Genomic DNA, 15,540 nt, shown 5'->3' on the forward strand with positions numbered 1-15,540 from the left:
GGATCAGCCACGAAGGAGATGATCATGCTCCCTCAGAATGATCACCTTCTGAGGCCCAGGAGAGACATGCATGGACCACATGCCCCTCAAAATGCCACCAGCTCAGACAGAGTGGTCACCAAGGCTGTGTCTTTGACCAAAAGCCCAAACAGAAGAAGAGGTACAATGCTACAAGGTCTGCAAGAAGCTCTAAAAAGCACAGCACATCTGTGAAGTCCTGCAAGCCATCTCCACTCCTCTCCAGGGATACGTAAGGTCACTGGTTAAATTCTTTCATAGCACAGGAGATTGGTGCTGAATGTTTTGCTGGGATAAACCATAGCCTTTTTAGAATTTAGGATAGTTATCATAGAGAAATTCCCTCATTTATTAATCTCCTTCCTACCTTATACAGAGCTTCATCGTTATATGAATGTATAATCAATATTCATTATTTGATATTGCATTTAATAAACCAGATGTGTGATAAAACCCGTTATTGGTTATTTGTGTTTGTGTGAATTTTTCTTGTACAGGATTAATTACTTTTGGGTCCAATTTTGGAACCAAGAACCTACAGCTGGTCAATGAGCTTAATAATTCATTAATAATAATTAATTCTAGCTAATTCTGCTAGATCATGTTTAATGTCGCTCAGCATGATGGCCTACTTGTCCAAGCTGAGAATGAACAGGTAAAGACACTCATACTACTTAAGAGCTCCCAACCATGGAGCTTAACAAAATGATTTATTTAATTAATTATTAATCAAATAATAATTAATCATCACTGACTCCACTACAATTTAATGGTCCACTTTAAAAATCCCTTATTCTGCAAACGGCTGAAACTTTACTTTTCGATTACCTGACATACCCTCATAGTCTCGGTTGGCAAATTTTTAATCACAGTACTTTCATTAAATGAAGGTAGAAAATGCTCTTTTTTTCAGAGATCCCTATCACAGTCAGCACTTTGCATTTAAGTGTGCTGCTACAATTCATGTTCATTTTAGCAGATAGCAGGTCGCCACATCACACACTTTCGGCGCTCAGTGATCAGGGAGGGGGGAAAAGACATTAAGGCTATGTTCACACAGCAGGTAAAAGTGGCCCAAATCCGATCTGTTTTGTCATATGTGACACTGATGTTTTGTTTGTGTGGCTTTGTGAACGGCACAAATCACACCCAATCTGACTTTTTAAAATCATATTTGGGTCAGTTTTATATGTCGTATTGAGATCCGATCTATGTCTGATCAGTGGCAATGTGACTCTGTGTGAACAGCCAGATCGGAATTCATGAGACTTTCATGCCACTCTAGCCGCTGAGAATGATCTCTGGACTATGCTCCAATTAAAGCATTTTCATTTTAATTTGAGGTATTTAGGACATAGAAATGGCCAGGTCAAAGCATTTTCCTTTTGTAAATAATATTGGGAAACGAAAAACTTATATAAATGATAAACTCCTTATTCCACGTTCCTAGAAACAAACAAGAGAAGAGCTTACCTAGCTTTATGTCACTTTAAAAGATGCAGTAGTTTTGTCCAGGCGCCTCTACCTGCTTCACTGTTTAAGGTGTAATGAAAGTGTCAAATATTAATGTTAGTGTAATTGTGTGAATATTGTAGCAGCATTTAAGGTGGAACTTAAGCTTCAAAGAACTCAATTTAGCACTTGGAGATAACTATGTCATTTTTTAAGGTGGTATGAAATAGTAAGCTAATTTTAGACTGTACTAACTGGTGTGTTAGGGGAAATTTGAATGAGTACAAGACAGTATAAAATCATTTCACTTTTCTGCTTCAACGTTTGGTACATAGTACTGTGGCACTGCAAGGCTAACCTCTAAAGTTCGCAGACTACTATTTAATAACAATCAAACCTTGAGAAGAACAGTCACAGGTTTACCTCACTGCTGTTCCCACAGCTCAGTCTCAAGGAGTCTTTTTTCTCTTTTCATCTCCCAAAGGATAGTCATCATCTGGTGATACACTAACTCTCACTAAATTGAGACGAGGGGGCCTTTGTTAATTTGGTGGGCCCTATACAGCGTGTGTAGTGAGTGTATATGGCAGGCCGGCTCTGCCAACAATGCACCATTACCTGAATGTTCTCTTTGCAGGGAAATTATCTTTCAAGATGACTGAATTCTGTAAGGTGATCTGTAAATGGATGCCTCATTTATTGGGTAATCAGATGCTGTTTTAATTTATTGAAAACACATTTGAAAATGACAAATCCAGAAAAATGGACTGTCCCCAGTCAAATTTGAGCTACATCTTTCATATTATTGTATGTTTAGATACAGAGCAACACCATAAATAATAACTTTATTATGATTCACATACATTGATTAAAAACTTGAAATTATTCATAAATTCTACAAATAAATAGTAATATCTGCCACAAGGTATCTTTCAAGTCATGTCACGTTTACAGAAAAAAAAAAAAACACTACCTAACATATGCAGTATGCCCTGAAGTTTATTACTCAGAAGGCATTACATTATTTGACAAATGGGAATGCAGAAGTTGATGAAAGTTTATTCATTGTCTGTAACTGCTTCTCCAATTCAGGGTCGCGGTGGGGCCGGAGCCTACCTGGAATCACTGGGCTCAAGGCAGGAACACACTCTGGAGGGGGTGCCAGTCCTTCACAGGGTGACACACTCATTTTCACTGACACTTTTGAGTCATGGATCCACCTACCAACGTGTGTTTTTGGACTGTGGAAGGGAACCTGAGCACCCACAGAAAACCCATGAAGACACGGGGAGAACACAGCAAACCCCTCACAGACAGCCACCCGAGCAAACCCCTCACAGACAGCCACCCGGAGCGGGACTTGAACCCACAACCTCTATGTCACTGGAGCTGTGTGACTGCAATACTACCTGCTCCGCCACCATGCCGTTGATTTTTCTCATCGAATTGTATGACTTTTAGCTTATTTTTCCATGAGTCTTTGATGGGGATGAGCTAATGCATCAGGCCATGTCACACAAAATATCCCAGAAAAGAATAATATTGCTGTAAATCCAAAACATGTACAAAGTTTTCTGAAATTTTTTGCTGGCATTCTAACAGTTTTGATGCTAGCATGTTAACAGGCTGAATAATAGCAGTTAAAATGTCTGATCATCAAATTAATTGAATTTTCCCACTTTATTATCTTTATTGCATTTAATATCTATTTAATGCATGCCATAATAAAATATTATATGAATCAATAAGCCTCCTCCAGGGTGTATTCCTGCCTTGCGCCCAATGATTCCAGATAGGACCTGGACCCACCGCGACCCTGAAATGGATAAGCAATTACAGATAATGAATCAATAAATAAATGAATGAATGAATGAATGAATCAATCAATGAGCAATACATGGTAAATTTAAATGTTTTTATGCTTAAAGACAACAGACATATCAATATAATTGTAATTTGCTGGTTTTAGTAATCATTAATTACACTGATTTATACAGACTGCAGTTGAATAGCTCCAGTTGGTGCAACTGAGACAAAGGCGTTCGTTAGAGAGAAAGGGGGAGAGCTGGTAAAGGAATAAATGTATAAATTAGTTGAATGAGTGAATTAAATATGTATTCAATTAAATATTAATGATTTTTGTTAAATACACTGAGTTATTTGGACTATCAGTCATCAGACATATTCTAATGAATTAAGTCCTACTATATTTGGCTAAATTTTATCTCATTAGTCTAGAAAATTAAATTAAATTAACACTGTTAGTGTAATAATTTAACACTCGCAGTGTTAAGTTAACACTAATAGTGTTAATTTAGCACTAGTGAATTTGCTGTGTAATATTACTTTAACACTAAATCAAAGTATAAAATAGGAATGTTTAACTTAAGCTAAAACAAAATACAAAATATAACTTGTCATGCATCAACAAATTACATAAAGTCAGTCCTGTCACAACACTGCCAGTTCTGTCACACAGAACATTATGATATAAAAATGGACTATATCAGAAACAATTGATAAAATAATCACTTGAATGGTGTAGATGAAGATGGTGTTATATATCTACCATTACCTGTTTGTAAAAATCCCAATGTATATATAGTTGTTTAACGGTTAAATGAGTGCTTGCTGGTTACTGTGTGATTATTCTCCAATACACTTGACCAAAATGTTGCTTATATATTTTAGTAATCATAAAACCATTTCAGTGATAATCAGGGACACTAGATCAGTAAGAAAATCATATTTGTATATAAAAAAGTAATTATTAAACCATTATAACATACACAGATTTGTTTGTGACAGGACTTGACATTTTAGGATTGAGATGGCACTAAAGATGTGTTTTATTCAAGCATTAATACTTGCTGAGATGGCACGGTATGTTTCTCATAGTTTAACATGTCCTCCATATGACTCAATACTCAAATTCAAGAATAAATACTCATTTCCCCCCAAGGTTTCAGACATGAAATGTACATTTCTTGTAGTATGTCTGTTCAACATTCCAATGGTGTTTGACATAGAGGGGCAAATAAATCAGATGAGTGTGTACCAGCAGATTAATTAGCTTGCAAAATTGAATATTATCATAAGTTTATTTAAAAAGTTCATTGAATGCTCACCAGATTAGAAACACCTACCTTGTTTTTAAACTTATTGTCCATTTTATCAGTTCTACAGACCATAGAGAAGAATGGTCCACCACCCAAATCATATCTGCTCTGTGGTGGTCTTTTGCGGGTCATGATCATTGATGAAAGTGGTGAAAGAAATTTTTTAGACAATTTTTTTTTTTGTAGAACTAAAGTGCTCATGCATGGTCAGTGGAGCTGCTAAAATGGACAATTAGTGTAGATACAAGGTGTTTGTCCTGTGTATATCTCTCATGCAACACAAACATCTGAGCTGGATATTTTGTTTGTAAGTTATGCATTTATTCTTTTCGTGCGATTCTTTTTGGCACAAATCTGATTCCATCATACACACACACACACACACACCGCCCTAATAACTATGTTCTGATTAAAGTGCTAGTCAGACTTCAGGCCTTGAGAATGTTCTACCTTTATTCATGTGGTTCCTTCAAAGTACAAGCTGTGGTTTTACAACATTTACTTATTAAAGACCTGCGAGTTATTTCAGTCTATTCAGTTCCCATAAAACCAAGACACAAACAAAACTCAACTAGGGTTATCTGTATACTTTATTGAACATTACATGATATACATAGTGTTTCATTGAAACAAGAGTGTAGCACTTGTAGGACTGGCCTTGGGAGTTGCTCTCCTAGCCCTCTCATTTAACTACAGCAGATGAGTAATAGTGTAAAGTAGACACATGACACAGTCAACCAACAAGTTGCTAGAACAAGGTGGGTACTCTTGTGCTCTCCTCAGGAAACCACTCCAAATGCAGTCTCTCAATTTACTTCTATCCAGTGGTGGAGGGAAACCTGTAACCAATCTAAAGGAAGTCCGTACCCGACACCAGTGGGCAATAAACGTATAAGAACAATCACTAGGCTTGATTTCATAGTTTACACAAATTGAACATATCTGGAAAAAAAAAAGAACGCTTATATATATAGATATATACATTTTAACTTGGTTGCTATATACAAATATTTACAATATATAAATATAGTAAAATAGATTAAATTACATTGATGTTCTTACATAAATAAGTGTTGGACAATAACATTTTAGATGACACATGAGGTTAGCGATTGGAAGCACAGTGAGGTTTTACTAGTGTGTGTGTGTGTGTATAAAGACCGCTTGGAGACGGCCATATTACTCAACGGGCTCATGACAGACCGAACAGTGGACGTGACAATACAAATGTCTATTCACTTGACATTTTTTCTGAACCCCTTCCATTTCCCTCACTCTCTCCTTAGGTGAATGAGCAAAAAATTGTTAAGCTGCCAATGGCTAACACTGAGATGGCAAGTCAAGTCGTACAAACACTGAAAATTTCTTCACCCTCCGCTGCTCCTCCTGGGAAGTTATAACGTACCGTAATTTTATCAACATGAGGCACTGCCATCAAAAAGTATACAAGATGTCAATGTAATCAATCATCATCAATACTATACAACCACTGTACGTGGTTAAAACGAAATTGCATTCTTCCCTAAAGAAAAACTTTGGTTCCTTCTAATTGATAGAAGGACAGCAATCTAACTTTCTGTCTTGCCTTTGGAGCAAAGAGGTTATTGCTGTCAGACTTGTCTAGTTCTCAAATAAGATTACAGTGTTCATTACAGTAAATTCTTTCTGCTGTTTCACTAACCATAAACTCAGGTAAACCACTACGAATGTGTTTTATTAAGAGCTAAGAGTTAAGTAAGTTTTTACAGGTAAAGTTGACTAAAGTACTACAGTGAAAATGACATTGTAACCAATACTCTCAAAGCAGTGTAGTAATGTCTGAGCTGACAAAGATCACGTGTGCTGAATTCTAAGTGCTTTTCAATATACAAACCAATAAGAAAAATTTTTGGCAAAGGTAAAAAAGAGAAATCGGAAAAGCTAGGCATTTAGCCTCAAGTAAAGTAAATTCTTGTAGCCACATCTTTGTGTGTGGTGGCTTGGAGCTGGTTGAGTTTTGGTTCCAAGTCAGAATAGTGAAACCTGAATGCTGTGAAGTATCAACTTTGCACTGAGCTCTCAACTGCTCAGCTGTAAGATATTTGCAGTTCTTGTGAAACTGGCATGTGTTTCAACTGCACCAGGACTACAAAACAAATAAAGACACAAGCAGAAAAGCAGATACAAATTATAAACTTATCACAGCAACAAAAGTATAAGAAAAGAAATCACCATCTTTGTGGTCTAACAGCATACTGTACAAAGTTCTGCACATTCTCTCAGAATGGTATTTAGGTCTTTGCTCTGAGTTGGTGGTAGAGCATTTTTTTTTTTTTTTTTCAAAATCAGAGAACTGACGAGTTTGGAGCCACAGGAGATGAGTCTGACCTGCCTCTCTCTCTTATGCTGGCACCATGACACTTAGTGGCCATCACCTTTGGGCACTGGACTAGTAGCATTGTGGATCCAGTCCAGGATAATCAGCGTCATGCTTCCAAACATGACAAGGAAACCACAGGTGAGAAACAATGCTGCCTGTAGCAAAAAGAAAGAAGATGAAATTATTTCAACATGCTACTGAATAACGTCATTGGACACACTTTATACAGCTTAATATATGCAATATTAAAATGTAATGTTAATAATTTTTTTTTTGGCTTTGTGCACAAAAAAGTAGTTGAAACACTTTTTTAATCTTCATAAACTTTATTTTATTTGTTAGTTATTGCTAATTTCTTTGTCTTTATTGTGAGTCAAACATTCTTCTTACCCCTATCTTCTGTAGAGACATCATGGACTCCTTCTTTACCAGTTTGATATAGAAAGCAGAGGGCAGGATGAAGATCAGCATAGCAGCAGCAGAAGCACCTGCAAAAGAATGAAAGCCATGTTAGCTTTGTTTTCATATACTGTTGAATACTTTCTACACTGTGTTGTTTCACATGTGAAATATTAATGATTTTTTAGAAAATGTAAGTAATTTGTCATTTTCCTTTTAAATTATCATTATTCTTTGAACTGTACTTAAGCTTACCAATGAATCCAAAGATATCCCTGATGGACGGGACAAAGATGACAAGCAAGTTGACAACGGCTAGCAGGCAGGCAGTGATGAAAGTGTGGCGGATCCAGCTAAACTCTTTAGAGGCTCCCAAAAGATGGTTCACTGAGGTACGGATCTGAAATACCAAAGTAAAAAAAAATTAGCTTCAAAGCTTAGAAATTTGTGCCATCTCTCATGCAGCTTGCACACATTTGTATAGTGCTAAACGTTGTCAAAGCTTTGAATTTACACTGTTAGACAGATATTATGGGATATTATGTTCTCTTTTTCTGCTGAAGGTGAGGGTGAATCCAATTTAATCCCTTGCCCCTGCCACTTAGCTATTATTTCTTCATTTTGCCTAGGGGTATGGGGTCTAAATTCTTGTTGGGATAGAGGGCTAAGGTGTAGTGTTAGGGCTATACTAGGTTTTACTAGGGATGTTGTTTTTTCCCCCAATTCTTTTTTAGTTTTAGATTTCTCACAAATATAAAGCAGCATAAAAAATAAATACGTCAATAAAAATAAGATAAAATAACAACACCACTAATAATAATCTTTTTACATTTAAAATGGGAACCAAACCAAAAACACATAACATAAATTTCCAGTTTGAAGTGAGTTAGGACTTTGTGATAATATATGATTGTCTAGTGCTTCTGAAAGCATATGATGCCTTAAATTTAGTCCAGCAGCGAAATTGCAGCGCTGTACTGTACCTTAGATATCACTTCACACTATTATGCGAGTGTAAAATTATTGAGCAGTTATACTCACAGGAAAGAGGACCACAGGTACAGTAAGCGTCACAGCAGTCAGCACAGCTAGACGCACAATCAGCAGCACAACATCGAATTTGTAAACCTTGGAATATGTATGAAGAAGTTCGGACTCAACTGCATCTGTAAATTATAAGCACATTTTATGATTACATGATGAGATAGTATGCATTAACTATGACCTGACCTATAATCTCTAGTCAGTGTTTATCACAACCCAGCTTTAACCAAATTCTGTACTGTCCAGGGGGAGGCCCCGGCTTGCACAATATTTTCACTCACAGGCCAAGAACATCTGCAAACATGTGATGATAAATTCTTGCCATGACAAACAACGCAGGGGACAGCTGTGAGTTTCTTTTTTCTTTCTCGGGCCTTACATAAGAGCTCAGCCCAGTGGAGGGACTGCTTACCACCTCACATACCTCCTGTTTATCTGCTCCAACAGAGAATCTAAGTTTCTTTTCCCCTTGAATGTTGCTTTATTCATAAATAAGAAAAGATTATAGTGAACTTTTATAATTGTTATCAAAGGCTTACCATTAAAGGTCAAGTAGCCAAAGAGAGCAGCCAACAGATACATGACAAACATGGCCAGAAAGGACACATTGGCAACACCCTGCATCTTCTTTCGGGAACGGCTGTGGACAAAGGAGGAGATGCTAAAGTAAAAAGCATTTAAAATAATTTTTTTGTGGAAAAGTCTACTGTAATATCTGTAGCTGTGATTTGATCTGTATCCATTTATTTATTTATTTGCAAAATGTCTAATTGGACTTACTCCTTGAGCTCCTCATACATGGGCAAAATGGCAGGGTGGCACACGAAAGCGAAGGTGAGAATGGGCACAGCATATACTGTCTAAAGGAAAAGGGTACAAAAAATTTATTTTTTACATTATAATTACACTTGTCCAACACAGAAAACTGAAACCGCCTTTCGTATTGCAATAGCCTCTTAATCTGTACCTGTGAGTTGAAGACAAAGTACTTGGGCGTGCAGACGGAACTGTTGACGTGTGCCACTGTGTTGTTCACTGTCATGTTGATGATGTCCAGTGCCAGTGGGCAGGGGATCTGAAACGTCTTGTAGATCACCTGAAGAACAAACCAAGTAGTAGGGACTACAAGTGTAGCTGTCTCATTTACATTTTTAAAGCCCTTGTAAACATTCATTTTCTCCTTGGTCCAAGCTGAAACAAATTTAAATGAGCTGCCTATCTACATTCTGTCCTTATTCAGAGCAGCAACAGCTCTACTGTTATCCTATGAGCTTGCAAATACACGCTGCCCTTCTAGGTTTCAAATCTACTTTCATCTCATGATGCAAAATGTAGGAATCAAGGATCAAATCTATTAACTTACCACAATTAGAAAGAAAACCATGCACAATAACGATAATCCACTTGTGTAACCAAGGTAGCCTGTAGTGAAAATGAAACACAAAATAAGTTATATTAGTTAGTTTCGGACTGAAGCTTTTACATCATTTATCTTGAAATTTCCCTTTCATGCTATTTGGACACTCACCCAGATTTTTCAGCAGCGAGAGTGGTAAAATAATTAGGACAGACACAATCAGCACCAAGTAGTCTCCATTGGTGTACCATGCCCTGAAAGAAATTGTAACATAAGGCATCTGCACTGGTGACATTATAATACAAATCATATCATAACACAAGGGATTAATTAATAGGGCTCCTCATAAGTTAAATTTTTTTTAACAGAAAATGCAGTGGACTCAGAGATTAAAGGCAGAGTTGAATTAACTGGGAACTCTGCGTTCTGAATGTTTAATGAGATAGCTTTCATGCATTAGGTCATCACAAGCTGCAGCTTTGTGTGGCCCAAGTCTTTCTAAAAAGAACTCTTTGACTGAGCACTTGAACTACGTCTACTCTCAGCCTGCCTGCAGCACAAAGGAACAATTTACCCCCCCCCCCCCCACCCACAAAAAACACTAATGGAAACCAGGTTTTAAAATCCTCACTGTACTAAAATATCAATGCTCCAAAGGCATGCACTAGTAAAAAGACCTGCAACCATATTTAAAGGGTTAAATTCCCCTCACATTTAGATAGATATTAAATGAAAACAAATAACTTACCCATCACTGTCTTCTAGGAATGCTTTGATAACAATCGGTAACTCATATTTCACAATGTAGAGATAGCTGGACATGGCTGAAATAATACAAGCGATCAGAGATTAGAACATACTGTACCTTTGCAGACAAAACCCTAAATCCCCTAATCCACGAGGGCTAATAATACTAGAAATGGCTTTAAATAGAGACCAAACTTAACACACAGAACTGTTTCTAAAACTTTAAGGCATTGCATTAAAATCAACTCTGTATTCTATGTATTTAAAATTTAAAATCTAAAAAAGCCTGCTTAAAATGAATCCTATACTGTTTGACAAAGGCTATCTGCGTCAGAACTCATACATAATTTATAAGAGACCCAGTGGAAATGCAGCGTTATCTTACCTCCAAAATTCTGCATGGTGATGGAGCAAGTTGCTGCAAGTTTCCCTGGCAAGCCAAATGCCTTGTAACCCAACTGCTCATAGACCATGGAGCCTGGAAGTGGACAAATGATACACCATTAAAATCTAATTCATATGTGATTTAATATACAAAAGCAAAATAGAGGGAGAATTTGTTGCTTACCTCCTTCATTGGCAGTCTTCAGCAGCAGATGCACAGAGTAGAGAGAGAATATGGACACTGCTACCAGCAAAATTCTATCAGAGAGAGCAAAGAATCACACTATAAATTATGCTCACTTTGCAATATTACACATATTGCTGCTGCTATTTTTGCCAGTCGCAGATATTCTCTTTTGCCGAGAACAGCAGTGTAATTCTCTGAACAGGCAAAAATTTCAGGTAAAACTTGAACAAGCTGCTGTGAGTCTGCGCTTGTGCACTTATGTGTGGAGTGGGTGAGTGATGCAGTGTGGTTATGCGACACTGAGGTGAAGCTCAATTATCACAATCCTAACAAGCACAGGTAAATGTGTCAAATCCACAACAGCTTCCTTACAACTGGATTATCATCTACATTTTCAGTACTGTAACATTTTAAACACAAAGAACTCAGTTAGAGGCATTTAAGATTTTCTTTGAGGTTATATGTGGAAAATGCTTCACAGTCTAATCTGTCCTCCTTGGTCTCCAGCTGATGTCTGATTCAAGTACCTATTTAACCTTCAATACAACCTTCACAATTAACACAGGGTACAGCACAAGCATTGTGAGATCAATAGACAAAAATAGGGACACACATCTCAGTGGAGTTTGAGGGCTGATGCCTGATATTTTTAACACACACATCTGCAAATTATGATATATAAACAACTATTACAAACAAATGGAAATTAGGAACAAATTACCCTAACAGAGCAATATATTTATTTGTTTAGCAGTAGCCTGCAAATGCCTCACCACCCTTCTTCAAAGAGTACAATAAATGCATCATGATATATAGGTTTGGATTACTGTTCAAATATGAATGTAGTAAGATCCTGATGTTATTGTGCACACTTAGGAATATATACATGGCAGTGGGAAAATAAATAATGCATAAATGTTCCTTTCTTAAATCCTCTCTACTAAGATTGTACTTTTTAAAAAACATTTGTCAACCATTAACAGCAATTTCAAGGGGCCTCTTCAACAGATTTTGTTTAGTCAATACCATCAAAGATATATTTCCCCGTCAAATGGCTGAATACACACACCCACATCCTTTATATAACTGACGGAAGTCCTGGCTTGCCTGCAAGGGCATTAGTGTTGTTGCTAAGAGGCTTGGCCTGTCTGCATGTGACTTGACATTTGAGTCCTGAATGTACACTCCCTGTATCATTATACACATACACATCCACGAATATTAGTAAACACACACTAATATGGCCTGCTATAGGAGTGCCACACAGCCATTCACTCTACAAGAGTTAAGTCAACTAATGCAGATAAGCTGAACTCAGCTGTGCAACTGGGACAAACTGCAGCATTCATTTATATCAATGAATTAATTATAATACCAAAACAATGGACAATGTCACTGACAGACTGTTCTGACCACTTAAGTGCCACCGCCGTCAGAAACTGCCGCAGGAACCTGTGCCTCAAATCTGGTTTTAAAACAAGCTATACTAGTGTAAAAATTCGAATTCCAGATATAAGACTTCAGCCCTGAAAGAACATGAGCCAAAACATCCTAAAGGGCACTTACACAAAGAGGGCAATGCCAGTATTAGCCATGGCATATGACAAGCCAAGGATTCCACTGCCCATGATGGCGTTTCCCAGGTTGAAGACAGACATCCCAAATGAGGCTGTGCCAGGGTGCTGATGAAAAAAAAAAAAAGAAAACAGATTAAAACCTGCCTCTTTAAATGTTACTGGTAAAGAGGAGCATTTCATTCAAAACTGATAATTGACTTTTCCCTGCATTAAATTGCATTTCAATACATTTGGATGTTTATCCCTAGTTGCTGGTCTTAGTTAATGAGACACTCACATATTCTGCTTCATATTTCTTCTTTCCAAGATAATTCGGAAGAAAGTTCTGACTCTCAGGATCAACATCTGGAAAAGTAGTACTGCAAGTAGAAATAGACATTATTACGTTATACTGTGTGCAAGTAAATGTCAGTGTATAATAATTTAAATGTAATAGCAGCAGGATGTGACAGAGCTCTATTTCCACCATGCAGCAGTAATAAAGGCAAGTTATGTTACCTATTGATGGCGGCATTCTTGGTGGGGTAAGCTGGGTAATCATTGCTGTTAGAACTGCAGCTGCTGTCTTCATCTGGCGAAATGTTGAAACGGCTCATCTCTTTGCCAGTTTTGCTCATTCTGCAAAGAAATGCGGGGGAAAACAACAGGGTTTTTTAACAGCTCATTGTGATTTTTCTAACCAGTATTATGACAGTGATTAATTTCTTCCAAAGTCTTGAAAAGTGTTAGCCCGGTAATTGTTGTTGTCATTTTACAGCCAGTGGGTTTATGCGTAATTTAAGTTTAGCCCATTGCTGTTTAGGGCAGATATCAGGACTTATAAATTAAGACATTGTTGATAATACAGGCTAAACTATATAAGGCACTCTTTCGATACGATTTTTAAATGAGTCCCTTTTTTTTATGATCTTCATGATCGTCGTTACAGTGGCCGAAGACTCGAGACGTGGTGGGAGGGGAGGGTCACGTGACTTGCCGCGCCTGCCTGAGGAGGGGGAGGGGGGCTGACTACGTCACCGCGGAGCTGTTCGAGTGAAGGCAGTGGAAAATTCCTACAAGCAGCTGTCCACACATAGACAGACCTACACACACAATAACTGACCACCCCACGTCTCTCTCTCTCTCTCTCTCACACACACACACCAATAGTCATATAACACTCACGGTCATGGCCATACCATTATTCATACGCACACAGAGATGTCGTTATCAATTAGTCCAAGGCGAGTCAATGTGTCATGATTATTCACCTGAAAAATTTTTTTCGAGCCTAGTACCACTAAATAAACGAACACATGCCCCACAGATATTTAAATATAATATCTACCCCCTCCTAACACGCGTGAGAATTTCTAACTATATATAGACATCATATTTAAGAATAATTATAGACCTAATGAAAGTGTGTCAGTGACACTAGTGTGGATGGGACATATCAGGTAAATGAAAAAGGTGTTAAAAAAAGTCAGCACATAAAGTATGGTGTGTGTATAACTAAGGGAAACAAAGGCACGTGTTGAGGCCGCATTTCGAACAGCAGCATCTTCAGTCTCTATCTCCGCCCAACAGGAAAAAGCCGTTACATCAGCCCGCTTAAAACTGCGAACCAGTCATTAAACGCATGTTTTCTTTTATTTTTAACCGAATTACTTATGTATTATATTAACCTATTTTATTTCAGCTTTAATATAAATGCAAGTCACGAGACTGCGGCATCTTTTCAATCATTTATTAAATTAATTCATTTATTCCTGGGTTGCCGGTTTCCTGAGGGTTAAGTCCGATCTATTTAAAGGACACTGAGGTGAATATTCTCTATGTTCTCCTCAACAATTTATCCGTGTTCTGTCGGTTGTTAGCCCCCTCCTTTTTTAAAGTCTGGTGGTGGACTGAGGTGAACTGTGGTCTGGAATATGAATGCGTCGCCCGCCCTGACACCTTCATTCAACAATGTACAGTACATTCATTCGTTAATTTAGCTATCTTCACGAAAAAAAGACCTGGTTATACCGTGTGTATGTGTGTTTGGGGAGGGGGATATAGATAAATAAATAAAAAATGAAGAAAATCAAGGGAATGAAGACCTTCTTACCTCTGAAAATGTATTAAGATTTGAATGAATCCTTTCCTTGGTGGCTGTTACAGCGCTTCCTGTGTATATGGAAATTTCCAGTAATCAATGATAAACAATCAATAGGCGTTGATCCTTAACACGCAGCGGCTCAAAGACAGAGAAAAACGGCTCTAAACCGAGAACACTATCATAAATATATAATAAATAACCGTTCAACACGGAGGCTAAAAAAAACCGAGGTGAAATGTAAAGGCCGGTTTCTCCGCAGTGAGAGGCGGCGTGTGTGTCGGTGCGATGGAGAGAAATGCCGTGTAAGAGCACTTCCTTCCCCGGTTTATACCCCTCGATGCGGTTGCATCAGCTCATAGGGAGGAGTTTCCTCATGGTGACGCTTATTGTATACAAACAATGAGTGGTCGACGTTCCGCTTTCTTCACATTGGAGGCAGGCTTTTATCTGTTTATTAATCTGACCACTTGCCGTCTTTTTGTCTTTAAAAAACATAATTTTTTCCCCACAAACCTGACCCAAATCACACGTTTATATGACTTGGAATGATGCTTAAATCACTTCTATGCAGACATTCAGTCTGATACAACTGATGAAAAAGACACGATCAAAACAGTTTACATTAAGGGCTTACAACCTTTAGCCATGGTACATTTGTAGGCTAATATAATGTTAAGAGTCTCATACAATGACTCGTCAGGAATCTAACTCTAGTTTACACTCCAAAAATAACTTGATGTTATAAAAGTTTATTTAAGTGATGGCATAGAAGAACCAATTTTGGTTCCATAAATAAACATTTTTGCTAACAACA

At 37.6% G+C, this 15,540-nt stretch overlaps 1 protein-coding gene across 1 annotated transcript; it reads right to left on the reverse strand.

The window, feature by feature from the left end:
* Positions 1 to 6,257: 6,257 nt before the first annotated feature.
* Positions 6,258 to 15,006, reverse strand: slc38a2 (solute carrier family 38 member 2). Its single transcript, XM_066667330.1, has 16 exons — positions 14,736 to 15,006; positions 13,142 to 13,261; positions 12,921 to 13,002; positions 12,633 to 12,748; positions 11,064 to 11,137; positions 10,881 to 10,973; positions 10,497 to 10,572; positions 9,920 to 10,002; positions 9,755 to 9,813; positions 9,359 to 9,487; positions 9,172 to 9,251; positions 8,931 to 9,031; positions 8,389 to 8,513; positions 7,603 to 7,747; positions 7,339 to 7,436; positions 6,258 to 7,103 (listed from the first exon to the last, which is right to left on the reverse strand). The coding sequence occupies exons 2-16, from the start codon at positions 13,258 to 13,260 to the stop codon at positions 6,990 to 6,992; spliced, it is 1,494 nt and encodes a 497-aa protein (XP_066523427.1). The 5' UTR covers position 13,261; positions 14,736 to 15,006; the 3' UTR covers positions 6,258 to 6,989.
* Between the last annotated feature and the right edge of the window lie 534 nt (positions 15,007 to 15,540).

This window comes from Hoplias malabaricus, chromosome 4 (assembly GCF_029633855.1).
Source record: "Hoplias malabaricus isolate fHopMal1 chromosome 4, fHopMal1.hap1, whole genome shotgun sequence".
Taxonomy (NCBI): domain Eukaryota; kingdom Metazoa; phylum Chordata; class Actinopteri; order Characiformes; family Erythrinidae; genus Hoplias; species Hoplias malabaricus.

Excerpts from the sequence above, each read along its gene's own strand:
- slc38a2 (XM_066667330.1), bottom strand. The coding sequence starts at position 13,260 with ATGAGCAAAACTGGCAAAGAGATGAGCCGTTTCAACATTTCGCCAGAT. Across the intron at positions 12,749-12,920 it reads AGAAATATGAAGCAGAATAT|CACCCTGGCACAGCCTCATT; the intron begins GTGAGTGTCTCA and ends TTTTTTCATCAG. Across the intron at positions 10,003-10,496 it reads TTCCTAGAAGACAGTGATGG|GGCATGGTACACCAATGGAG; the intron begins GTAAGTTATTTG and ends AATTTCTTTCAG.